The sequence below is a fragment of the Calypte anna genome, chromosome 10, assembly GCF_003957555.1.
Source record: "Calypte anna isolate BGI_N300 chromosome 10, bCalAnn1_v1.p, whole genome shotgun sequence".
In the NCBI taxonomy this organism is placed as follows: domain Eukaryota; kingdom Metazoa; phylum Chordata; class Aves; order Apodiformes; family Trochilidae; genus Calypte; species Calypte anna.
Window position 1 is genome coordinate 10,574,398 of NC_044256.1, and position 26,217 is coordinate 10,600,614.

Here is a 26,217-nt window from a genome sequence, read left to right on the forward strand (position 1 = left end):
TTTTACTATTGCAGGAAAGTGCTGTGGCCAGAATTGTTGGCCTCAAAGAGTTGGTTTTTCAAAGTGAAGTCAGATGGGGAGCTTGCAGGCAGGAAAGACCAGTTTTACAAGATTGTGCCCAGTTATGTTTATTGCTTGAATCCCTCTTACTAGCTTTGACATACAGTCATCAAGATTTCACTTTAGGCACATTTTAAGTAGTAAAAAACTGAGGACAACACATTACAAACGTCACTTTTCCATCCTTGCTGACATGGGGTTCTCTCTGCCAGCCCCACAGCCTCAGCAGAGGAGGAATTTGTAGCTTTCTACTACCTCAGGTTCATCTGCACAGGCTCCCCTGTGATTGCTGCTGGCTGACCCATGCAGTGTACTGACAAAACATAAAAACCAATTTGTTTTCCAATTATTATTTGTACTAATGACTGGCACATCTCCTCTACCTCCTCAGAGGTAGGTGGGGGAATCAAAGAGCCAGAATATTGAATTTCAGTTGGACCATTGCTCAGGTAAGAGCTGAGATCAGCTACTAGATTTATCACTTAAGTATTCAGTAGAGAGATAGTGTTCTATATGCTTCTCAAGGAAAACTGATGTCAGATGAGTGGGCACAAAGTAGCTCTGTGGACCCATTTCTTATACCAGCTGGAAAGATAAATGACAAGAGTGTAAGTAAATGCAGATGCTGGTCCTGTACAGTCAGGATAAAGTTGCCAAATTTGGATGCACAGCCCATCAGTGTTAGCAGAAAATTATCACTACGCCTTCAAGTGACAGGCATACAACCTGAGATTTCTACTCATCCCTCTAAATGAGGAGGTAGATTAGAAAGATACAAAAAGGTGAGAACAATGATGCTAAATCAAAGTTTTGACAGTCAGAAATACTTTAAAAATTATTCCCAAGTACCCAAGAAGATGCTAAAAGAAAGTTTTGAAACTTTTTTGTGTCTTTCCATAATTTACAAAATGCTGGTTGCTTTAAAGCACATCCTGTAATTTTCTGACAACTGACAAGAGTGAAAAGGGGGGTTTTACGTCATTTGGAAAATATGAGAAAATTATCTTCTTTCCTTTAAGCATTATAAAGAGCTACACTTATGTGCTACCTGATTCGGATACTATTTACAGGGATAAAATTACAATGTCTTTTCTTAAACGTATCACTCTTTATACAGTACTTGACTTATAACCAATTATTTGCCCATATGAACACAGCATAGCCTTGTTTTCTTAGCAATTTGCTATTTTTAGCCTATTGGTGTAAATCATGAGCAACAATGTTCAGAAATGTCTTGCTTCTGAATGGTGTTAATACTGCTATAAATTCAGGAGCCAGAGAAGGAAAATGTTTAGCACACTATTGCTTTGCCAGCCAAAAACTTGGATTTTCAGCTGTATCTCCCCAGACAACAAGGTTTAGGGTGACTGAGTAGGGATAGGATCTAAATGCACTCTAGGCAGGTGAAAGACCCATCTACTTGGGATCTAAAGCATGGGGGAGAGGGGTGACTGAGTGGCTGCAAATAGGGCAATAGCTACAGCAAGAGTTCATGGAGAGTGGATGCTAAAGCCAGGAACAGTAGGCATCCATCTAACAGAGGTGAGCATTAGAGAACTAATTCTGCATTGTGCAGGCTAACTCTGCATACCCTAATGAACTAACAGTTTTAGCTTATGTGGCTTTAACTCTGTTCTGGTGATGAGCTCTGAAGCACTATAGCCTGAGCTTCCTATTTTCTACATTTATGTTCTGAAAAATCCAAAGGAGAGAATTCTTCACCAATCGATAGAGATGAAAAGCCTGTTCTTCTCAGAAATTGTTCTACATTTATTCACATACCACACATGCCTGCCCTGCCCTGTGCAATGGCTCCCCAGATATTGAGAAGGCACGAAGGCATATAAAACCAGAGCTGTATGAAAATAATTTTTCTAGGTTGTTAATAGAAGCTAATATTCTCAGGCAGACTAATATTTACTCCTGCTGTGGGAGCATTATTCATTGAATAGCACCTTAAATTGTCCAGCTAATTTTATGCATTCATAATAAATAAATTCTATTCTCTTTTATTATCAAACTTAATTATAGTCAATGTAAATCATAACATCTTCATTTTGCAACCTAGATTTAAGGACAGTGTATATAAAAACTGTGCTTGTCTGCTTCATCAGAAATTATCCATTTAATCCATATTAAATTTCATACCAATTCCCTTATACGATGCCATGCAGTGGACAGATGTCTGTACGCACTGGTGAAATGTGGTGCTTTTTGTAGGAAAAAAAATAAAGGAGGATAAAAATACTTAGCTAAAATATAATGCCTCTTAGGATATCATATCCTGGCACTACTTGTGATTTGACCACCCTTCTGTAACTGACATTTGCTGGTTTTACTTGAAATGACACAAGTTAAATGAACATGTCCTCCAAATATAAGTTTCAGGTTTCAGTCAGAAGCCCTGGTGCCCATGTGGCCGTGTGCTGAGTCACTGATTCAGCTCTGGCAGAAGGAAACCATCAATGCCATTTTCCTCACCACTTGGTATTTCCTAAGGATGTGCTATCTGAGCAAGCTTAGCTGGGCAACTGTGCTCTGAAGGTGGTTTCCCAAACCTGCAAACTGCCCTGCACTATGTGTGTTTGCTTCCTAAATCACCATGTGGTTGAAGTGATGATTTTAATGAACACTTCTGCTTGTTGAAATCAGTTCAGCCTTGGTTATGCACCAAATGGACGCAGTGAAGCAGAATGAAATGTCTGGTTTAAACTCATATTAGTTTAGTAATACCCATATTTTAATGAAGCAAAAACTCAATTTGTTGTTCTGACAGATGGTGGTTCTTTTATCTGTATGTAAATTTTGATTGTTTTGCCTACATTTTAAAATATATGAACAAGTGTCACTGAAGTCTGTAAAATACTTACAGGGTGAAAAGTCCTTCAGACAATAGGAATAATCCATGAGCTGTACCTGTGAGATAGGGTAAGTGTTCTCATTACCATCAGTCTCATCGGAGCCAAAGCTGGTCCTCAGGCATTCCTGGCTCCTGGGTGGACACTCAGTCCATTTCATTGTGCCTCTGTACTTTCAGGTTCTGCTGATGTGTTTCTTTTACAATTCAATCATTCTAGAGTAATTAAAAAAGCCAGGTTTCTTTTAATTCCATTAGTATATTTGTGACAGGAAATGTGTTGGCAGAATCAAAAGGTTAAGAGTTACAATGAAGAACAAGTTTTAGGATAAATGAAAGTTAAGGCCTAAAATAGCCTGACAATCCCCCATTAATCTGCAGACTATTGACACAATAGTGGTCTCTTGTGTCAATGGGGATTTAAGAAGCTTTGCAAGCATATGTTACCGATAGTTTATCATATCAATAGGAGCCCGCATATATTTCTGCTTCAGAACCTGTGGCTGTGGAATTCCCTGACTGCACACATATTGTAAGGGCACATACTTTAAATCCTTATATACATAAAGTGGTTTCTATCCAGGCAGCAAATTTTAAAACTATAACAAACTACCATTTTAGTTCAGATTCAATATACCAGTCTTGGCTATATCAAAATCCTCCAAAATGCTGTACTTCAAACTGAAACCCTTTGCCCTACAGGAATGCAATCGGATTCTAAACATTGTCTCATCTGCCTAATTGAAGCAGAAGGAGATTTAAAGCATATTAATCTCTGATCCTGATATAAGGGACCCTTGAGTCAGCTTGTGGCTGGCATGAATGGTGGGGAAAAGAGGTCCCTTCCCACAAGCAGCCCCTCTATGAGCAGAGGGAAGCTGTGCCATGCTTCCCATGTCCCTGCTGCAGGGGAACCAAGCAGCACTGACAAGTAATTTCTACCTGACAGTCGTGAAAAAAAAGAGTATATCAAATGAAAATATTCTAGGACTGTGGTTTTTCGGGGGGGGGGGGGGGCACCAGCATCAGGCATTCAAAAATCCAAGAAGTGAATCCCCTATTTGTAATGCCCTAGTACAGGGAGCTTGAACCTAGGTACCCATAGCCTCTAGAAATACACACAGCAGCGGGGCTGCTCCCAGTGCTTGACTTTCTGTGGAAAGGCCACAGAGCTATTCAGCGAACTAAATCCTTCTCTTTGAGGCACTCTTAAACCTTTTTGTCCTCAGGTTGCAATTTGATTCCTAACCAAGCGAGTAGTCTCCATTGCAGCATTTTCATGCATTGTGCAAATTTTGATGGTTTTCAGATTAGGGCTGTTTCTGAAAAAGATAAAATAATGCCCTTACACCTTTAACCATGCAGTAGCTTCTGGGGTACAACATAGCTGTGCTGTGTTTGCTGTGAGGAAGCCCATAATGATCTCGCCTTTAGCCTGTCACCACGAGGAAACATCAGAGATAGACAGCCAAGGGACCGAGTTGCCAAAAAAGTCCTATTCCCATGGCTGAGAGATTTCGTTGGCACCATCTCTAAAGAGAATTTACTGTGGGCCAAATCCTGGCGCCCTTGCTCAGATGAATCAGTTCTCAAGAGGCAGTGCTCCCACTGCGAGTGCTGCGTGTGTAAAAACCTGCAGTATCAGCCCAAAATGCCGCTTGGGGAGTATCAAGCGTTTGTGTTCAGGGGGCAGGACAGCTGAGGGGAGCGCCCTGCGCCCTGCCCCAGGACCTGCTGCGGAGGCAGCGCGCAGCTGAGGGGCAGGAATTTCACAACTGTGCGTCAATGACAGAGATGTTTCCCCCCAGCAAAAGTCTCTACATTATTTTTACTCAGATTTTTTTTCTGATTTCGTATAAAACACACACAGATGATACAGTTTAGCAAGTAATCTTTTTTTTTTTTTTTTTAACTTGCAGGGGAATCCAAAATATTACATGGCGCTTTAAGCCTAAATTAATTTGTCTTTCATGTGAAGAAAAATGAATTAGTGACAGCTATTTCCTGGACTTCATTTCTGGGATTAAACCCTTTGTTTCTGAGGGGATTTTGGACAGGCACTTAGAAAGATGTCATTTCAAGGACATCCCCCTTTATTGCCACCCCCCCTCCCCTCGAAGTACTCCTATGCCAAATTGACTCTCATTGGCCCCCTCATTAGCTCGCCAGGACTTTTTTCTGAGTAGTAATGAAAACGTTTGTATTAAGAAGCAAAAGCAGCGTCGGCGATGAGCAAAACCCCTTCTCGATGGCTTCGCCCCCACTGTTTACCTCCGCGGCTGCTAAAGGCGGGATGGGCAGGGGGAGCAGATTTGCCGAGGCGGTTTAGGAAGGGCAGAACTCCAGGCGAAGTTTACCGGAGCCCCGCACACGCAGCCGCGGCGGGGGAGGGCGAAGGCGGCCGGGGCGGTGCCGCTCCCACCCCCCACCCCACCATGGCGCGATCGCCGCCGAGCTCCGGTGGTGCCGCCGGCCGCGCTGCCGGGTGCGGTGAGAGCCGCGGCGGGGCCGGGCAGCGGGCGGGGGACCCGAAAAGTTGGCGGCGACTGTGGCGGGGCGGGTGCTACCGCGGGCGCGGTGTCTGCGCGGAGGCGGAGCGAGGCCGGGCGCGGCGGGACAGCGCAGCGAGGGGCGTGCGAGAATAAATATATTAAAGGACAGGGAAGGAGGGGGAGGAAAAAAGAATTTAAAAAAAAAAAAAACAAAAAAAAAAACAAGCGGGCGGGAAGGGGTGGGCTCTGCGGGGCGCACCGCCCCCGCGCTGGCTCGGCACCGAGCGGAGCGCCGGGATGGGGCGCCCGGCGGGGGACAGCGGGCGGAGCAGGCGGCCCCGCCGGCGGGCGGCGGCCGTGGGCAGCGGCAGGTACGCGGGGCCGCGGAGGTTGCGCGGAGGCGCTGCCGAGCGGGGCGGGCGGCCGCTGTGGGAGCCGGCGCTGGCCGGAGAGGGGAGAACCGAAGCGGAGCTGTTCGGTTTATCGCCAGCGAGATCGCCCCGGGGCGCTCGGGGTGAGTTCGGGCTGGCGCTGTGTCGGGGGCTGAACCGGCCCGACCCGGAGGGCTCGGCGCTGCTGGCGAGGGAGCCCAGCGAGGCGTGATTTACGGGCTCCTCGGCAGCAGCCGGGCGCTGGGAGGCAGAGGGAGCTGTGCTTCCAGCTCCCCATCAATTATGGATAGAAACAAATACTGGAGTCGGTTCTGAATGATCCCTGTGCAGAGGCAGGGATAGCTCCGCTCCGTGTTCCTCGCCTCTTGGTGAAAACAATGATCTGCTCAGGTGGAAAGCGCAGAAACTTTTTTTCTTTTTTTTTTTTTTTTTTGTGATTGGAGATGAGGGGACGCGTCTCAGCACTGCAGGAACTGATACAGCAGCTTTTAGGGAGTAATTAGAAAAGGTTTTATGCCTTCTTTATTATTTATAAGCTCTGGATGGAAATGAAAGGCCACGCAGATATTTCTAGGTGGATATTAATGCCTGTGTTTTAAAGGGTTGTGGGGCTGTTGTGTTGCGTTTTTTATGATTGCCATTGTGTTTAATCTTCTGAGTTGAAAAATGCTTTTAAGTATTCTTTATGTTGGTGTGTTGAAAACAGTGCAGTTCCGGTGGATAGCCCTCCTAAATTAGTCTTACATGTGTGGTTTTCTGCCAGTCTTTGAGTCGTTTCTTTCTTCTGTTCCAGATGATGTCTGTATCACAGGCGTTAGCCTGTGAGTAATTTAAGCGAAATTCGGCCCTTGGTGTGTAAAGTAATTTGTGTTTATATGTGTATGTGGCTTAGAATACATTTGCTTTTGAGCATAGCAGCAGCGATGATGGTTCATAATGCTCACATATGTGGCACTTGCTGTACAGATGGTATTGTAGCTTAGCCATGTACACACACACGCACACTCTTCACACATAATGTGCAGGAATTACAGCAAACTTCCTTCAAAATACTGTTCAGTGCTTTGCAAATGTGTGGCATTTTCCCCCCTGATTATTTCCTTTGAGGAAAAGCACACATTTATTGGGATACTTCTGTGTTCTAAGTTAGTAGTCTTTCCTTAATAATGTTTATTAATTCGTTTAAATGTTATTTGAAGGAACAGCTTCCTACTGTCTTAGAGGCTTTTAGTGCTGGTCTATTGCTCTCACATACAAATACTTTCACTGAGAATTTTCTGAGGTTCTGTCCTTTTCCCAAGTCCAACAGGAAGCTCATTGTAAAGCTTGCAATCACTTTTGTGGCAAAAGAGAATAGGCGTTTTTCCTGCTTTATTCACACTATAAAATTCTATGCACCTCTAAAGTCTACTTTAGTTACTATTCAGTAAATTAAGCTGTATGTAATGATGTTTAAAGTAGTAAGTGACAGGCATATTTTGTTATGTTGGCAGATGCTGTATAAACATTTACTCTGTCTTAGATAAATACAAATTGCCAGTCGAGTGCTCTGATTTCTTTTCTATATAATCACAAACTTGAACACTTTTTCTATTAACTATTATAAAGCTCAGTTGTTTGAAAAACATGAAGAAAAAGTTTGTAGTAAGACTTTATTAGTGTTCTGAATTTTGTAGCTCAGATTTATTTTGAAAAGGTCAGCCAAAAAAGTGTAACACTGAGGCTCTGAACTGGTTTATTTAACTGGCTTCTTGCTTTCATCTGCACCTTTAGTTACAGTGAACCAGGTCCCTTCCTCCCTCATATCCTGCAGTCTGTCACTACCTGTTCTCATTTATGGTGGAGATGAAACAAAGATAACATCATTTTCTAAATGTTCTTTGTGTGATGCAGGAGTGTGTGCCAGGAATACAGTGATGGCCCTGTCAAGCTCTACAAACCAGCTGTATGGCTGCAGGTTTTTTCTTTTAGCCTCTCGTGCCCTTTGAGCTGGACCATCTAAATATTTCTACCTCTTTTATATGGCTGATCTGAGATGACCATGAGTGCATATACTTTAGCCCTTGGAGCCACTGTAACTTTGAGGTAGACTTAGGAAGAGCACACATTTAGATAGAATGCCTAATTTTACATGCAATTAACTCTGACTAAATTGCTTTTTGATGTGATCGGGTCCTGTCATATGAGATATGTGAAGGTAAAGAAATATCATAGAAGTTCACTTATAATCATGTATTAGGCATTTGTAATAACATGTCTTCTGGTTTTACTGCAGTTGGTCACATGCAGATTGCAACTCTTGATTTTTATGGGCTTTAAATTCTTTTAAAAACATTACACTTAACACAGGGTTCAGCAACTCTTGGAGCTGGACAGAACCTGTATGGAAATGCTGAAATCTTTTTGGTTATGCTTCCTTCTGAAAAAAAATTTGAAATCTGAAGTCAAATGGAGATTCTATGTAAAAGCAGTCAGTTTACATCAAGTGCCATGCAAGTGATATGACAAATGCTGTTTTGGTGCTACTCTGTCAGACAAAGGAAACAGTTGCATCAAAAGCTTTTGTGCTCATATAAGCTTATGTTTAGCTTACATATGCTGACATCTTTTCAAGGAATAGGCTATGTGTTTGCTTGCTGAACAGAGGAGGTGGTGGTCGATTGCATTCTTATGTGTTAAACATACCTATAATTCCAGCTTGAAAAAATCAGATCCCTTTCCATTGGATAAAGTAATAAGTTGCTCCACGAGTAATTAAGAAAAGATGGAAGGGATATTACTTGCATTGGGTAGTACAAGTTATTTTCAGTCTTAGCAGCTCTGTATGTAATTAAAACAGTTCAAATGTTGCTTTCGTCAAAACTGCTGGTAGAACAGATGATCTCTTTCCTTATGCATCAGATAAGCTACTGCCATTACCATTAAAAATCCATCCAGCCATTTTATTAAGTTGTTACTTGTTCTGTGAATAGCTGCCAGCCTAGAGTTCAAAAGAAAGTAGGTTCTGATTTGTTCCCATGTCACATGGAAGAGGTGTGCAGTGAAAATCGTATTACTGCCCTTCCGATGCTGTTTTCCGGAGCTTTGTGTGTTGTCTGCTGCAGCCCACTTTCCCTCCTTGTGGCTTGACAGTAATTACAGTGCAGCTAATATCAGAAGTTGATTCAGTTTATTCAAACAGGGAGACTGTTGAGTTGTCCCACTTCCAAAGTCAAATGTTTGCGTTAACCACGGAGATCAAATCTGTAGTGCACATATATAACATATGAGCAGTGTTTATTCCCCTAACTTCTCCCTTCCATTCGGCTTTTGTTAACTAACCCAGATTAGCATTTTAACAACCCTGAAGTGAACTTCTGCCATTCTCCCTGCTTGGACTGTGTGTGTAGACCATCCATCATCCTGTCCTTGGCCACAACAGGCTACTGGCTCCATAACCATTTGGAGCTACGCAGAAACCATCCGACTGTGAACAACACAGCTGGCTACAGCAATTTTTTCTTCCACACCACTGGCAGCATTGTCTGGCTATGGTAACTAAAGTTAACATCCAGAACGTGAAGTTTCTTTAGTTTTGGCCCCCCTGCCCAGCCCCGCTGCAGCTCAGTGGGCACACCTGCATGCAGGCTACAGAATAGCTGTGAGGAGTGAGGAACCGCTGGATTCTTTCTTTTCAAGGCTCCAGTTTGGAGACAGCAACCTGTTGTTTGGAGTGGGATTACGCTACCTCCACACTGGCTGGAGAGGGAGCTGAATCCCTCCAGTGTGCTTTGAAAGCTGCCAGCTAAAGAAACAGAACTTGCTGCTTTAACTTAACCATCCAAACTGCCAGAGAGCTCAGAAAGAAATGGAGAATTTCAGCTGTGTATTTCACACATTCTTGGAGAAGCCTTTTTAGTTCCACAACGGAAACCATGTGATTTCACAGGATCTGTGCCCAGACTCTAATACTTGCTACAGATGCTTTCCTTGGTTGTTGGTTTTTTGTGGGGTTTTTTGGTGCTTGGTTTTTTGTTGGGTTTTTTTTTTTTTCAGATCTTTCAGGATTTATTGTTTTAATTCTGACATGCTATGAATGTCAGGTAACTAGCAGGTGAGCGTACTTGTTTCTCTCTGCTAATTTTCTAGTTAAGATTTTTGCATAATTTAAATAAATTGGCCTAGCATGGCTGTTGTATATGAGCCACAGCCTTCTTGCTAGATGATAACTCTTGGTTTCAAGAGCAAAGGAGGTCAGGAGATGTTACCAGGCAGGGAGTGGCTGGCTGGAAGTGAAGGAGCAAAGAAGTGATGGTAGAAGAAGGAGCAAGGAGCTCCAGCAAGCAAAATTTGTTCTGCCCTGAATGGTTACAAACCTTGTAAATGAAATCAGTCCCTGGACAGCTTCGATTCACATTCTTACAGAGCAGATTGGCCTTGGTCTGCCTGACCTTGATAATGTTACAGAGGTCGTATTTGCACACAGATACTCTTCTTGCACAAAAAGGTCTGTTGTTGCTGTTGTGTTTTGGTTTTTTAACCACTGCTAGTGTTCCCTACTGTGGATGGTTTAAGAGAAGAGATGGCAGATGGATACAGTCAGGCAGTGTCCTCTAGAAGCAGGAGAGCCGTGTTAATAATCAGCAGCCCTGTTAGCTCCCAGGCTGCCTAAACATAGCTGAGCTGTGTGTGTCGGGGAAAGGGGCACACATGCTTGTAGACATCAGAGGCAAAGGAGAGCTTTGAAGAGAAATGGGATGAGAATGAGGAGTTAATTGGCAGATGCGTGCTGGGGGGCTCTTCAAGTGCATGAGGGACAGCTGAGAAGCAAACACAGAGGTGCTCATCTGGAAAGGTAATGAGTGAGCAGCAAGGATCAGCATCACAGACTGGCTGCCCACCAGAGGTGGGAGTGAAACCTCAGAAAAGATGAGGTGATCAGCTGGTCACTCAGCTCAGCTGTTACTGCAGTAATGGGCTGCTTTTCGTGTGAACTACATAGTTCATCTCTAATGCCAAATGGTCATGACAGCTGGGTTGCTGCCTTGCCAAGCAGCAGTGAGGTACCAGCTCACACCTCCTTTGGGTGAGACCTTCCTCAGAGCTTTCTTGTGGCACAAAACAAGGTATTTCCCTCAAGTGCTGTTGTTGCACTTCCCAGGCATGTTCTTGGGCACTGGTGGTGGACAAGGACTGCAGCAGCTATGGCTCCATCAGAAGGTGTTGCTGCTATTTTTGTGCATGTCTATCACGACAGATGCACTTTGGGGTCAAAAGCAACTTCTCTTAGTTGTATCTCAAGCCCTTGTTTATATATCCCCCCACTTGAATACCCCTCTCCCATGTTATGTTAAAACTTACAGGTCCTATCAGGCTGCATAACCATCCGTTTTGGGAGGCTGCATAGATGAAAAATGTGTATTTAAACCCTGAAAGCCTCGGGGTGTAGTTAATACTACAGTAGTAAAATTTTAGCTAATATTTGAATGTAGTCAAGCATTAAAGAGGGAGCTGTGGCTCTGTCTGTTAGTGTAATGGTAGCAAAACCCAGGAAAGGGCTGTAAGCAGTCTGCATGCTCCCTGAGTGATGCAGCACCCAGGTGTTAATTTGAGAGTGCTGCCTCCTGAGTCAGGGAGGCTCCGTGCTTTGTGGAAGCAACTTGAACCAAACAGCTTGCAAGGCAGGAGAGGGCTCTCTGCCTTTTCAACAGTTGTCCAAGAGCCAGCATTGGCACCCCTTGGAAATACAGTTCTTTTGTGTATTGCTACCTGGAGACAGAGTGCTGAGGAGAAGGCTAAGGATAACAGAGGAAAAGTCATGGTGTGAAGGCTGTCAACAGTGTGTGAACAGTGTCCCCAGGTGTCTCATGAAAGGTGTAATAAGGGGGAAAAATAATCTCGCAGAGTTGAATGGTTTCTTTAAATTTTCAAACTTCTCCTCTCTGTGACAGGTTCTTTAACCCAGCACGTGTTTATCAAAGATTAACACTGAAAAGCCAGTAATTTGTTTTTGCTCAGTAAATCATATTTTCTTCAGAAAGTAAATGCTGTGTGGATACTTTTAGTATTATGTAGTTCTTTTTCCTGAATGATAACCTCAGACAAAAATAATCAAATCCCATGCTTTGGGGATTAATCTGATTCCCTGCAAGGGTATGGATAGAATTTTTTTTTGTCTTGTGTACCACTGTACAGGTTTTACTGTGAGAGTGGATTATGTTTTTTCCTCCTTATACAGCATCAGGTTTTCATCCTTGCCAAAGATATAACAAGCATCCCTCATGATTGAATGATGGTCCTACCTGGCAAACTGTGCCGGCACAAACCTAAATGTATTTGCTGCAGCTGTAGAAGTAAAATAAACCTGCAGACATGCATAGTGTGTGGGGGTCAGGTATGATTATTTAGTCACATCCTTATACTGGCTCAATGCTGCTAGTGATAATGCTGAGATTTAGGGAAACATTGCTGTTGTATTGAGGTCTCAGGAGGCTGGTACAGAGTGGAGAATGGGGCAGGCTGTAATGTAAAGCTTTAAAGCCCTAAGTCTCATTCCCTGACTTGCCACAGATTTCCTTGCGACCTTGATTCCACCACTTGCAGTCCATATGTTACTGATTAGGTCTGATCTGTGACTTCTCTGTGGCTCACCAGTCAAAATGCCAAAGTAGTGTGATGCAAATACCTCCCTGCCTTACAGGGTAAATGTTACCATGAGCTGATGTAGCCCAGATAAAAGAGGGGAGGGAGAGCTGGTGCCCAGCACTGCTGTGTCCTTTTCCAAACCACTGCCGAGTGTAGGCTCTGCAGATTGCATTTGGCTTGTGGCAAGTAGGCAGTTCTGGGATGCAGAGAATTCCCCAAACTGATGAGATGCAGCACAGGGACATGCCCAAGATTTGGATTCAGAGCAGGATAGCTATGGCTGCACATTGCACCAGTCCTGCCTTCAATCCCAAGCTGGCAACAGTGTGGGTATAATTTACCTCACTGTATTTGTATCAGTTAAATAATTTCAGTAAACTGTAGGGTAAGGAATCAGCTGGATCAAATCATGCACTAATACAGCTGATTTTTAACTAAATAAAATAAAAATAAATTTCTCACCTCTACCCCTCTGTGTTTTTCATAAGCCGGGTGTTCCCAGAAGACCCTTAACACAGGCACCTCTCTTTACAACATACCCCTGGCATGCCAAGTGTCCCCAGGCTCTCACATTAGCACCAATGTTCCTCCCTCTCCCCTGTGAATATGTATATACATACATTTACAAATACACACTTGGAGACTACAAAAGCAGCAAATGTAATAATGTGATCCAACTGTTCAGTGCTAGGTTAGGAAGAAGTGTTTTTCTGCCATTATGTGAAAATTTAGCGTGACTGGAACAGAGTCTGCATTTGATTAGGCAATTTAAGAAATGTAAGAGACTTCATACTGTAGGGCAGCGCTGCAAAACAATTGCTCAGAACATGTTCTAAAATTGGTTTGCCTTCACCAGATTTCCATGTGTTTCTGCACGACATCTCAAATGAAAATATGAGCAATCACGTGGCAACTGACTGCATTTTGTTATGATGGTAAATAAAAGCACCAGTTCAAACAATTATTCTCAATTCTGAGTAGCCTCCGAGATGAAAAAACATAAAGCTCTCCCTCTCTTTACTTTCCAGCCTGGGAAAGACATTTCCTAACACATCCTTTCACTGGCGTAGTTAATCTTTAATGCTTAACAAGATAATAGTAATCGTTAACTTTGAGCTCGGGCTTCTTCCAGGTTTTCATGGCTGCATTTTGCACATGTAATTGATTGTGCCCAGGAAAGTGGCAGAGCACATGCTTTGCATACACAAATAGGTAACTGGGTGGTCAGCTACAGGATTTGTCCGTGAAGAGAAAACAAGACTAGTTAAAAACACGTCGTTTTCCAGTCTCTCCAGGCAGTATTCCTGTGGGCAAGGCTTGCTGACTGCTCCAGCTCTGGGAATGGCAGACTGATAATGGCAGTGCAGTGCTTCCCATGCTCTGATGCGTCCCTTGCCAGCTGATAGTCTTCTGTCTCTCCCCTCGCATTTTCCAGCAGCCGATTACTTTCTCTGAAGTGAGAGCAGTGCCGTGCAGCAGTCCTTTTCCTCAGCAGCAGCTCAAGCCAGCAAGCCCCATTTTCCAGCAAGGCACAGTGCTGAGATGCTGGAGGGGTGTTTATAGCAAAGGAAAGCCGTGGGTGGGAAGAAGTGATGCTTTCTGGAGTAAGGCTGACAGCAACATTGTCTGGGGCACAGCCTGTTGAACAGCAGATGTGCCCTCTCCACAGTGCAAATCCTTTTTTTCTTCAGCCGTCCTGCTTGTTGGGGCGTATTCTTTCCACTAACCTCCCTTTCATTTTAAAACATCCCATTTGCTTCCACCTCATGGGCTCCAACCAGGTCTTAAAATGGGCAGTGGTTATCTCTGGGATCAGGGCTGGAGCAGTGCTCCAGGAGAAGGCTGCCCTCCCCACTGCTGAGAGACACCAGGGCTCTCAGACAGGAGACCCAGGGCTGCTGCCAGCAATCACGAGGGCCCTGGCGTCAGCTGGACTTGCATGGGTTATGCCTGAGACCTTCATTATGTCCTCACCTGCAAATACTGGTTTATACCTGTCCCTGAGATGCCTTATCAGATGATTCCTAATCATGCTGAAATGAGTGGCAGTTTTGCTATGTAAACCATGCACTGGAGGCTTGCAGGAGGAATCCTGGCTGCACTTAGGGCGCTCACCCACATTTGTAGCCAACCCGCCTAGAGGGAGGACAAGGTAATATTTTGCTCTAGATTTTAGGATTTTCTTTTGGGGTCCAGTGGAAGCTGCTTGTTGTTTCCAAAGCTACGTTCAAGCCTAGATGTACTACTGTAAGTAATTAGATCTTAGCCATCATGGTTTAAGAGTTCTCTTTAGTTTTTAGGATAAAATTATTTCAGACTCTAAAGCCCTAATGAGAAGCAGCAAACCCCTCTGACACAGCTGTGAGCTGGAGCCCTCAGGAGCTCACCCTGAGGATCCCCAGCTGCTCCCCCAAGCAGGGTGGCTTCACTTTCTTTGGGGCTGGGGTAGGAGCTTATGCTGCCAGTGATGCCCCATGGCCAGGAATTCATGGAGGATCAGTGCTGAGAGTATAAAACAAACCCTGAACATCACTGTGTGCCATTCTCTGCACCAGTCCTTGGACACTTTCACAAATAAAATTAGTATTTCTTTTAGGCAGTCTCAGTTGGGCACAAGCAGTTTGAGCTAATAAAATGCAGGCCTGCTAAAATGGTGAATCCAGAACACTGCTTAAGTTGAAGTACCTTGCACTTTGTCACAAATAGCTCAACCCTGGCAAACTTTCAAGACAAGCATATCCTGCAGGAGCTTTTTAAAACAGAGCAGATTCGGCCATAGATGTGACCTGAAATCAAAGGTTGGTTTCAGATGGAGAGTTTTTCTGTCAGCCTGGTAAAGGAAGGCAGTTAACATTTACTCTCAAAAGTTAACTTAAAATAAACATATTTGAAGCAATCACTTAAAGTTTGCTCAGCATTTTATTTCCTTTCCCACTGAAACTGCCTTGTGTTCAAGTAAATTTTTGATCACAGGAGAATGTAGCCCTCAAAGTACATCTAATCAGCCACTAAACACTTGCATCATTAAAAATCACCCTATCCATTTTGCAGCTGTTCTGTCAGCTTGTTCTAGAGCAAGAGGGGTGCACTTTGTGTAATGTTAAAAGCCTGCAAACAACTGAAGTGTAACTAGCAATACCATCAGCCAATTAAGATGAAAGCTGTGATACTCAGTGGTAGGGTTTCATCACTTTAATATTAAACTACCTTTTTTATTTAGCCATAAATCAAGAGGTGTTAATTTAGAATCCTTAAAAGAAGTCAAATATTATCTTAAAGTAACAGACCTGTTATATGCACTTTCTTGCTCAATTAATATCATGGCTCCAAATATCCTAAGTTTTTTCTTCAGATCTACAGATTTTTAAGCTGTTGTAGAAAAAATTACTATATGCTGCAAGTTGAAATTTGAGTGTACCTTTATAGGACATAAGCAGTTTTTCTTATCTCTTTTATTTGTGCAAAATCATGCTGTAAGATTCTAAAAGGAACTACAAGAATTAAGTGTTTTTCTGTTATTATAACCACAAACACTTTCCTGTGCTATTTGATAATTAGCTGAAACAATCTGTCACCAAACCCCACAATGTGGGTTTATCACATCACAGACTATCTCTGAGATTTGAGCACACAGTAAACCCCTGTGCCAAGGCAGTGCCTTTAGGAGCTCTACTGAAGTCAGCCTTCATCAGAAGGAACACGTTTGTACTGGAATGCCATTTGGGGAAAGAAAATTAAAAAGAAAATCACATTTGCATTGATGCTGGCTGTATAACCATTGTTTTGGAAGGACTTACCACACTGTAAGGCAATTGCATCATTAGAAATCCTATGTATAGATATGACCTAAAATGGGAATCTAATCTCCTGCTTCTCATATGATACTGATACAAATTTTTAAGGCAGATGTTGCATACTATGTGGAATACTTTCTGGCTTGTAAGCAAATGACTCGTTATACCCATTTCACACAGCGTGACAGAAAAAAAATGACCAAGACCAAAAAATACAAGGTACAAAGAACTGTTTTCTTCATTTGAAGCCAACAGGCCCTGCACCGTGTTGGTCTTATATTTTGGTGCAGATGCTACAGAAATTCTGCATTTCCATGGTTTTACTCCCAAAACACACTTTGATCTGGTGGCCCCAGTGTGTGGCTCTGCTCTAGAGTTATTTTATTCCATTCATAGTGGAGATAAAGTGCTCTTCTGAATGAGTACGCTGGTGCATCTGTGCTTGCCAATGCATACATCTGTACAGTACATCTAGGGCATCACTGAAGGCAGAACCTTGATGTATTTTCTTCTGAATGTTATATCTTCTGAACAGATTTACCTGCTTGTCACACAAAAATGCATCAAGAACCTACCTGCCACCATTCCTCACTGGCAAGCTGTTCTCTCTGCAGCTGTTTTAAGTTGAGCTTCTCCCACCTGGTAGCAGTTACCATCATCATGTGTGAATAGTCAGCTCCCCTAAAGCAGAGTCACTGCCAGCACCTTTTTAACTTCATGAAGCCCAGAACTTTGCATCCAAAAAAAGGAGGGGGAGGCCTAAACACAAGTACATTCCTGTTCCAAGAGTTCACATAACTTTTATTTGGTTGCAAGTGAAATCTGTGACTTTCTCTAGCCTGGCCAAGAGATCTTTCTCATTTGAGTGATCTTCTGGTTAAAGAGCTTAGAAGCCCTGGTTTGGCCACTGCTCAGTACCCTGAAACCACTGCCCAAGGATGCCTGGTGACCTTCACCAGGGAATAGTCTCAAGTGCTGAGATAAATGGAAGTTGCTGAGTGTTGCTCAGAATCTGTTCTGTTCTCTGTCAGAAAGAGGAACAAAGTGTCAGCTGTAGCCCCAAGAAACCTGTTGAGCATCTGTAAATAAGCAGCAAGAAAGTTTTGTTTTAACTTTTATCTTATTATTGGAGTGGTTGCACACTAAAAAAATTCAGGAGGTACCATCACGGAAATCCACTAGTTAGTGCCATCAGAATGCAGGAAGGAACTGTCACTTGGGATTGTGGGAAGCCACATCATGTCCCTTGACTGAACTCAGCATATTGCTAATCAATTCTGCATGTCCTTCTCAGCAGTGTAGTCAATGCATACCTCCAAGCACAGAGATCCTTCATCTCACCTAACAGGCTGATGGTGCCCTGTGTCTGGTGGAGGAGGAAGATGATGTCATTTAAGCCTTTTCATGTTTGTGCCTCTTTTTCAGCTTTTGTTCTTGCAACCTTTTTTCTCCTTTGCCTTGCCAAACTCTCCACTAGTGAACTAACTTTTGGATATATCTTGTGTTCTGACCTATCTTGAACTTCAGCTGGATTTGCCATACCACATTCCTTCTGCACTTAGCATTTTGAGAAGGATTTATTGCATTAAGGAGATTTTAAATATTCTTTATTTATTTTGATTGAATAGAAAATATTGCATCAGTCTGGTTTGAAGCTATTTTATGTGTTACTTCTCTCCAGCTGGCTGAATGCCCTTTCCCTTCCTCCTCTTCTCTTACGTGGCAGTGCACGGAAAGATGATTGATGGAGTGTCACCAGTGTGTTGTCAAAGGCTGGAGTAGATTAATGGGCAAGAAGCACCAGCCTGTTCCCCTTCATGTGTGATTGTTTGAAGGAGGGCTCGTATTTTTAACAGAAATGGTACCCTGCTTCTCTGGATTCCCTCAATCAGGAATTGAAGGATGGGATTCATATCCAAGATTGAAAGGTGTCAGCCACAACAAGTTGGTTTATTACTTGGAACAACTTGCCTGCCTTCAGCTTGACCAGCAGCACTCACTTGGAAGCCTTTTTACTGTCCTCTTACCCCTGTGTATTTATGCCACCAGTGAACATTTATGCTTCTGTTTCTATGTATTTCTGGATGCAGGTAGTTGTGGCACAGACTAAATGGCCAGAAGATCTCTGACCTGTAACTATATTTTCCATCCAGGTGACCCTGGCCAATTTGCCTGTGCTGCAGGGAGCGACCTTGTATGACCCAGAGCAGCTGGGTTTTTGGTGAAGGTTTTTGTGAAAAGGTTTTTGGTGGTTGAGGTAGTCACAGATACAGCCTTGGGTTTTGCCTGAATTCTGAGCTTCAAACCAGGGACAGCAGTATGGTGATTTCCAAACATTGTACTTGCCATGAATTGTTCCTTAGCAGGAATGCTAGGAATGAAATTTATAAGAAGAAATTAATCAAAGACTGGTCAGAATTCTGGCTGGGGATAAATAATCAGACCCAGAATATGATTGTTTTCAGCATTTTCTTGTCCAAACAGATACTTCAGCATTGTTGTTTGTAGTCCCCAGTAGTGACCTCTCCATTAAAAGGTTTGAATGTGGTAGGAATTACGTCTTCCACACCAGCCCATCTGTGTCTACCAGAAGCATACACCTGACTGTCATAAACCCCTGTTCCAAGGGCTAGATGGAGCCCATTTTTCTGATTATCCAGGGAATAGCTGTTCTTCCAAGTTTATTCTCTTTTCATTGAGTCTAATCTCAGGCCCGTGCCCAGCCAGCTAAAAGGTGCATTTAAATGCCTCATAAAGAAGGTGCATTTTCTTCTCATATGTAGCTAAAAATCAGAGCTACTGCTCATTTTCTTGTAATATTTTAACAAGCAAAATAATCAAGAAATCTGTACTTAGTGGCTGGTAAGAAGTGATTACCTGAGGTTTGCTGATCCAGACCAGCTGTCTGTCTCCTTTTCTCTCTTGTCAGGACAAAGGTCTGTGCTTCATGCAGCTGGATACATTTTCTTTGGTAGAGACTTTTGACAGGTGGTGTTTAGTTTGAGGAAGATGTAAACACAAGTTTCTTTTTGCTCTGGCTGCCATCTCCAGAGAGGTACATCCTGAGTTTTACATTTACAGAACTTTGCCTTGTTTTAAGGAGTATAATATACCCCCTGAAATCTGAATGGAAGCGAAAGAACAGATACTGGCATTTTGGTGATTTCCTTTCTGGTTTTGTGGCAGTTTGGTTTTAGGTCATAATTGTTGTGCCCGATACACAGCAGGTTGCCATTTCCTTGAGTCCAGGAGACAGTATCTGCCTTCGTAAGGAAGGTTATGTTTTGGTTTCGTATTTGTTGACCCAGTGAGTTCTCCCCTGACAGGTTACTGGAAGGAAAGAGCAGAGAAAAGAAACTTCCCTGTACATGCCCATGCTTGACACTGGCAGAACTTGTGCAGTTCACAAGCTGTGAGTGTTCCACAGCAAGGCCAGAGCCTCCTTTGAGTCACGGTGTGTGGGCCATGAACAGCCTCATCTTCCATGCTAACTAAACCTACATGGCTGGGAGAGCTTCTTTGGCAATTTGTATTCATTTGTTCTCCAAGAAAATGAGGCTTCAGGGAGGGCTTTTACTAAGCACTTTACAGATGTTACCATGCACTGACTCAGCCTACAGTTTAGGTGTCTCCCCTTTCTCTGCTTTCCCTGGGACAGCAGTGGGGTGGATATTTGGTGGATATTTTCCTGAAAAAACCACCAAAAAAAACCAGCACCAAAAAAAAAAAAAAAAAAAAAAAAAAAAAAAAAAAAAAAGCTTGTATAAGCATTAAGGATTTGTTATTGTGTCTGGGAGCCATGGTGCTGCAGGACTTTGCTCTAATGGTGCTTTCATAAGAAAGAACTAATTTGACTAACTTTATTAATTCCAGTTTGTTTTAAGTTTGCTCATTAGTAATTTAACGCAAGATGCTCCCGCTAAAGAGGCCATGTCAGGACAAGGAAGAGCAGAGGGAAAGTGCCAGGAATCATTAGTGTTTATTAACCACTGCACTCATCAATCTTGACTAAGAGCACAGCCCATTCGTTCTGGACTGGTGGACTGAGATACAGAAATATCATTAACAGTGGAAAATGCTTCTTTCCAGGACAGTCTGTAATGGGCAGGCATACAGACAACACCCCACCATCAGCACCAATATTTTCAGCCTTGATGTTGGGCTCCTCACAGCCCAGCCTGAACTGATGGAGTTCAGGAGCCTGGTGGAAGGAAGCAGCCCTGTCCCTAGCCAGCCATAGTATCAGTTAACAAGCAAAGCTTTTTCATCCCCAGTAAACATTACTGAAAGGTTAAATGTTGTTATGGAGGGATTTTTTAATTGCTTTTCAAATTATTAAATGATTAATATTTATGTGCTTTGCTGGACCAGGCCTGGCACTTTGTGCTGGCAGCGTGTACATCTCACAGCAACATTTGAAACATTAAAATGGAAAGGCTGCTTTTTTTCTGTTCAGACAAAGAGTTTAATAACCAATTCCAGCAACTGCAAGGCGCTGAGCTGGTGACTCAGAGCTCTGACCTGGGAATCGGGGCTGAATGAATTCCTCCAAAAGGCTGGAGGAGGGAATAGTACTACATTTGCCAGGTTTCTAATGAGAAATATGACCCCTGCCCAGACCACTTGTGGTCATTAAGGATTGCATTTCACTTTGAGATGCGTTTCTTGCATCCTACCCAAATTGCAACTTGAGTAGTTACATTCTGCTCGCTAAAATATCCCTGTGGTTTAATTGGAGAAGTTATGTTTCCCTTCCTCTCTTAGAAAGCTTTGTTGTATAATGTTGTGGTGCTGTCATAATCTGTGCTGTGTAATCTATGGAGCACAGGCACACACACAAAGAGAAAAAACCCAAAACCACAGCACACTTAAGAGTCTCTGAAGCTGCTGGCTTTCTACAGTAACAAGTAGAGTTAGGCTGAAAGTGGCATCTTGGGAAGTCAGTTCAGCATTGTGCTCCCATTGGAGTCCCTTGCCATCCTTGCAAAGCATGTAACAAGCACTGTCACCCCTCAGAGGTGGCATTTTCACACTTACTTGGCACATGTGTAAATCACTGCACACAGCTTTATCTTGAAGCAGAGCACCAAGTATCTGGTCCTAGATGTAAGGCTTCATATTGTGATGAAAACATCATAGCCTGGAAACAAGCAGTAATTTTAAAACACAGCATGGGTGTTCAGACAGATTGTGTGTGTCATGACTTTTGGTGGATAAGATTTGGGTATTTTATGGGGAAAGGGCTTTATTGGATGACATTCGGTGATAGAGGGGATAGAAAAAGATTGCAGTTTAATTAAAATTTTAATCCCAAGTTTGACAGTTTTTCTTGTTGGGTCAGCAGCCTGCATGTTCTGTTTGTGATTCCCAAGAATTAAATGGGCTGACAGTGATCAGCTTCTTTGGAAATGCCTGTAAATCCAGCTAAAAATTAGCAAACATCACGGAGCAGCTTTGAGCAGGGATATGTCACAAAGCAGTTTTCCATCAATGTATATATAGGAGCCTTCCATAAGCACCAGTTTAGTCCACTGCTCAAATACAAATAAAAAAACCCAACCTTCTTCTGCAGTAAGGAGTCACGTTTACTGTCCTGTGCTGCAGAAATCTCACTGGTGTGTTCCTGTTTTCCAGGTAGTTAAGGAGTGTTGCCACAAAGGTAGTGCTCATCTTTCACCAGCCATGAGGCTTCCTCTGCTTTGTGCCTCCATGATGCTGATGAGTCTGTCCCAGTGCCAAGCTGTCAGCTTCCCTGAAGATGAGGACCCCATTAATGTTGTTGACTACCACTGTAAGTAATCTGCAAATGGTGCTAACCACTAGGGAAGGAGTTGTAATGTGGTCCTTTTTTTTTTTTTTTTTTTCTTGGGAAGTTAAAAAAAGTCAGTTTTTCTCTAAATTGAAATGTGTTTACTGGCTTTGTATCTTTAATAGAACACTTAATCATTTTCTTAAAAAAGCAATCAGAACTACAGCAATAACTTCAGGAAAAAGAACATTTGCTGACATTAGCCATCTTTTTCTCATTTATATTCAAGACATTACTCAAGGAATTTAGTTTAAACCCTTCTACACCTAGTATATACAGCTAATCAATGCCATATATTGATTCTTCAGCTCTATAATCCTGAGTGATGGTGTAGCCCGTTTTTACTTGCAGATTCAAGGCAATATCCAGTATTTAGAGGACGCCCTTCAGGCAATGAATCTCAGCACAGACTGGACTTCCAACTGATGTTGAAAATTCGAGACACACTTTATATTGCTGGCAGGTAATTTTCCTTCACTCAGTTCATTAGATTAAAATTCTTTTCTCTTCTGCTTTTGCATTAATGTGTAAAATTCATTTATAAAAATCTGCAGAATATGATAAAAATTAGAACTGGGGGAACACTTCCCAGAGAAATACGCCGGATGTATGGCCAGTGCATGAAAATTGGATTTGAAGGCTGCAGTTAACTGTAGTTATGCTAAAACCAATGATCAAATACTCTTTCCCCTCTTTTATATTACTGCCCTTATAAGAACCTCAGCTGATCCTTTTAAACTTGGACTGACACATCAGGGATGTAGGAAGTGAGGATAACACACTGGAATATTTAGAAGTCCAGATTAGTCTTCAACAGAATGGAAAGACAGGGGTGGAGAGCTGGGCGCTGTAGGTGCTATCTAAAGACCATGTCAATAAGAATCAAAACCTCTCTGTTGCCCATGACCCCTTCCCCAGTTTGTAAGCTACAGATAATCCATAAGCAATTCATAGACATTTCCGGGCTAAGAAAACAATCTAAAAATAAATTTAGTAACTATAATGCCAATGCTTTAATGAATATACTTGTGTCTTACTTTTTGCAAACAGGGACCAAGTTTACACTGTAAACTTAAATGAAGTTCCAAAATCAGAAGTTACTCCAAGCAAGGTGAGTAGTTACAGATGCTGGCAAGGGACAGGTATTTTCTTTGGGTTTAATTTTTTTAAGATTTGGGCTTTTTTTCTGGAAAGGACATGAAATGTTCTTGTCTGGTTCATTTTAAGATAAATTAAAATGGTTCTGTTTTGATTTAACAGAGATTAACATGGAGGTCAAGGCAGCAGGACAGAGAGAACTGTGCTATGAAAGGCAAACATAAAGTAAGTTTAGCACATACATCATAGCAAAACAACAGTAATATTTATTATGTATGTGAAATCTGTGATTCATACATCTTACTCTCTTTTCAGGACGAATGCCATAATTTCATTAAAGTCTTTGTTCCAAGAAATGATGAGATGGTGTTTGTCTGTGGGACAAATGCATTTAACCCTATGTGCAGATACTACCGGGTAAGAATATTGAAAAGGTCATTAATCTGTTGCTGGTTTTGCTTGCACTGATTATGCTGTAGCAAATACATTCAGTGTGATTGGAGAGTGCTTCAAGGTGAAATAAAAACAGACAGAAGGCAATGTGCTGAATTAAGTTTTTTGGAAAGACAATGTTATGCTTTTGTGCCAGTGTACAAAATAGAAATGGCACTATCACCCATTTATTTTTCTTCTCTAGCTGAATACCTTAGAGTATGATGGGGAGGAAATTAGTGGTTTGGCAAGATGCCCATTTGATGCCAGACAAACCAATGTCGCCCTCTTTGCTGGTAAGAACTTCTACTTGTAATGAGTCTAAATGATTAATGACACCAAAGGAGCCAGAGAGCTTTTAAAGCAAGCACAGGAAAGCTAAAGGTGTCACGGTGCCCCTGCTCTTAAATTTTTTAAAGGGCCTCCAAAGGATTAGAAGCTGACCTGTTAATAAATAGGTCACAGGAATTTGGGGAAGAGTGGCAGTAAAGAATTGGGAAAAAATACAGGCTAGTCAGAATTCTGTATATTATTAAAAAGGCCTCTTAATACCATGTTTTCAACTTCCATTTCAGATGGAAAATTGTATTCGGCAACAGTAGCAGATTTCCTGGCAAGTGATGCTGTTATTTATCGCAGCATGGGGGATGGATCTGCCCTGAGAACAATAAAATATGATTCCAAATGGATAAAAGGTAATTTGGAGTATGTTCCCATACACAATTTGGGTGGCACAGAGGGTCAGGTAACTCACAGCCAGTGTGCTGCACACAGAGGCTTCAATCCCAGTACATATGCAGCTTTCAATACAGGATGATTGCAATAAGGAAGCAGTTTAGTACAATTAAAGCAAATTTTTTTGGTTGAATACATCAATGACTGAATCTGCAGTTACAAAATACCTTAGCTGAAATTCAATTCCTCAGAGGCCTTTCACAGCCCATTAGCCACCGTTAAAGACTTCAAGTTCCTTTAAGCTCCAGTGCACCCATCTTTGGACATCCTAAAATATCTGGGAGACTGGAGCTCACGTTAGCTGGTACAGGCCTGTGGAGAAGCCACCAAGTCACACAGCATTGTCAGTGTCATGTGCTGATTGCATAGCCCTTCCAGGTAACATTCTCCTTGCTCTTTCTTACAGAACCACATTTCCTTCATGCCATAGAATACGGGAACTACGTTTATTTCTTCTTCCGAGAAATTGCTGTAGAGCACAACACTTTAGGCAAGGTAGGTACCATCACAGGGGGCTGCCAGGTAGCTACAAATCCTAAGCAGTGTCAGTAAAAAACACGTTTTGCAGCATGAAGCAGGGGCTAGTACATGGTTTGCCACTTTTCCATGGTTATAATTTACAGGGAGTAAAAAAAGGAGAAATAGAAGAGTGAATTTTAACCAAAAAGTTGTTTCTTACCTCCATGCCCTGCTGTCAGGCTAGCTCACCACAGGTACCTTTCAGTAGTGCAGTAGTGCTGTTCAGGCCTGCGAGTTCAGAGTATAATGCTCATGCCTCACCATGGAAGGATATTCTATAATAAATTATTAAATCTTTTACACATGGTTAATTAAAGTCTTTAAATCTCACTAACAGTATGGTTTTGAAGGGGGAAAATGGGTGGGGACAAACTGCAGAGTTGCATTTGCTTGGTGATACATTAAGATGCCTGGGCACTACCAGCTGAACATCTTTGCTTCCATCCTTAACAGCTTGGAAACAAGCACTGTTCTCCTTGCATCTCTCAAGCCTTTCTCCCCCCCCCCTCTTTTTTTTTTCCCTTCACAGGCTGTGTATTCCCGTGTGGCTCGGATATGCAAAAATGACATGGGCGGGTCCCAGAGAGTCCTGGAAAAACACTGGACATCGTTTCTGAAAGCTCGGCTCAACTGCTCAGTTCCTGGGGATTCATTCTTCTACTTTGATGTCCTGCAGTCTATTACAGACATTATAGAAATCAATGGAGTCCCCACCGTTGTCGGTGTATTCACCACACAGCTTAACAGGTGAGAGATGAGCAACCTTATATATAGATAGTTCTCTGGTTGTGTCTTATACTGAAACTGGTGCCATTGTACTCTGAGTTTTTGCAACTGTTTTTCTAATTTTGCAGCATCCCTGGTTCAGCAGTGTGTGCTTTCAGCATGGATGACATTGAGAAAGTCTTCAAAGGGAGATTTAAAGAACAAAAGACTCCTGACTCTGTTTGGACAGCTGTACCCGAAGACAAAGTACCAAAGCCAAGGTAAAAGGTTCTTACTCATGATGGCAAAATATTGTTTTTGTAAAGAGCTGTCTTAAATCAGCTGCACTCTTGAGTGTCCTGTTGGGTAAAAAAACCAAAGCAGAGCTTTACACTTCAGCCATAAGGATGCTCATTAGCAGGATGCCTTCTCTCATTAACTAAACTACCAAAAGGAAACAATGTTGTTCTCCTTTCAGACCTGGCTGCTGTGCAAAACACGGCCTTGCAGAGGCTTACAAAACCTCCATTGATTTCCCAGACGAAACGCTCTCCTTCATCAAATCTCATCCTTTGATGGACTCAGCTGTTCCCTCAGTCATTGAGGAGCCCTGGTTTACCAAAACACGTGTCAGGTATGACACCCTTCCAAAATAACACGTGTGAAAAGGAAAACAAGAAAACACACTCCTAATGATACA

General features: G+C 42.6%; 1 protein-coding gene across 10 annotated transcripts in view; it reads left to right on the forward strand.

Annotated features, from left to right (window-relative positions):
• Positions 1 to 5,337: 5,337 nt before the first annotated feature.
• SEMA6D (semaphorin 6D) overlaps positions 5,338 to 26,217 on the forward strand; it is a 31,418-nt gene continuing 10,538 nt past the window's right edge. For 7 of the 10 annotated variants that reach the window (XM_030456807.1, XM_030456813.1, XM_030456815.1 and 4 more), the window contains exons 1-12: positions 5,338 to 5,407; positions 21,854 to 22,010; positions 22,380 to 22,491; positions 23,079 to 23,139; positions 23,289 to 23,351; positions 23,442 to 23,543; positions 23,764 to 23,854; positions 24,134 to 24,253; positions 24,700 to 24,788; positions 25,342 to 25,559; positions 25,667 to 25,798; positions 25,996 to 26,151. In XM_030456807.1, coding sequence (XP_030312667.1) covers positions 21,902 to 22,010; positions 22,380 to 22,491; positions 23,079 to 23,139; positions 23,289 to 23,351; positions 23,442 to 23,543; positions 23,764 to 23,854; positions 24,134 to 24,253; positions 24,700 to 24,788; positions 25,342 to 25,559; positions 25,667 to 25,798; positions 25,996 to 26,151 — 1,253 coding nt within the window. In that variant the 5' untranslated portion in view covers positions 5,338 to 5,407; positions 21,854 to 21,901. Of the gene's footprint in view, positions 5,408 to 5,727; positions 5,781 to 5,861; positions 5,924 to 21,853; positions 22,011 to 22,379; positions 22,492 to 23,078; positions 23,140 to 23,288; positions 23,352 to 23,441; positions 23,544 to 23,763; positions 23,855 to 24,133; positions 24,254 to 24,699; positions 24,789 to 25,341; positions 25,560 to 25,666; positions 25,799 to 25,995; positions 26,152 to 26,217 lie in introns of those variants that run through there. The other 3 variants (XM_030456809.1, XM_030456808.1, XM_030456811.1) reach the window with 3 other exon arrangements.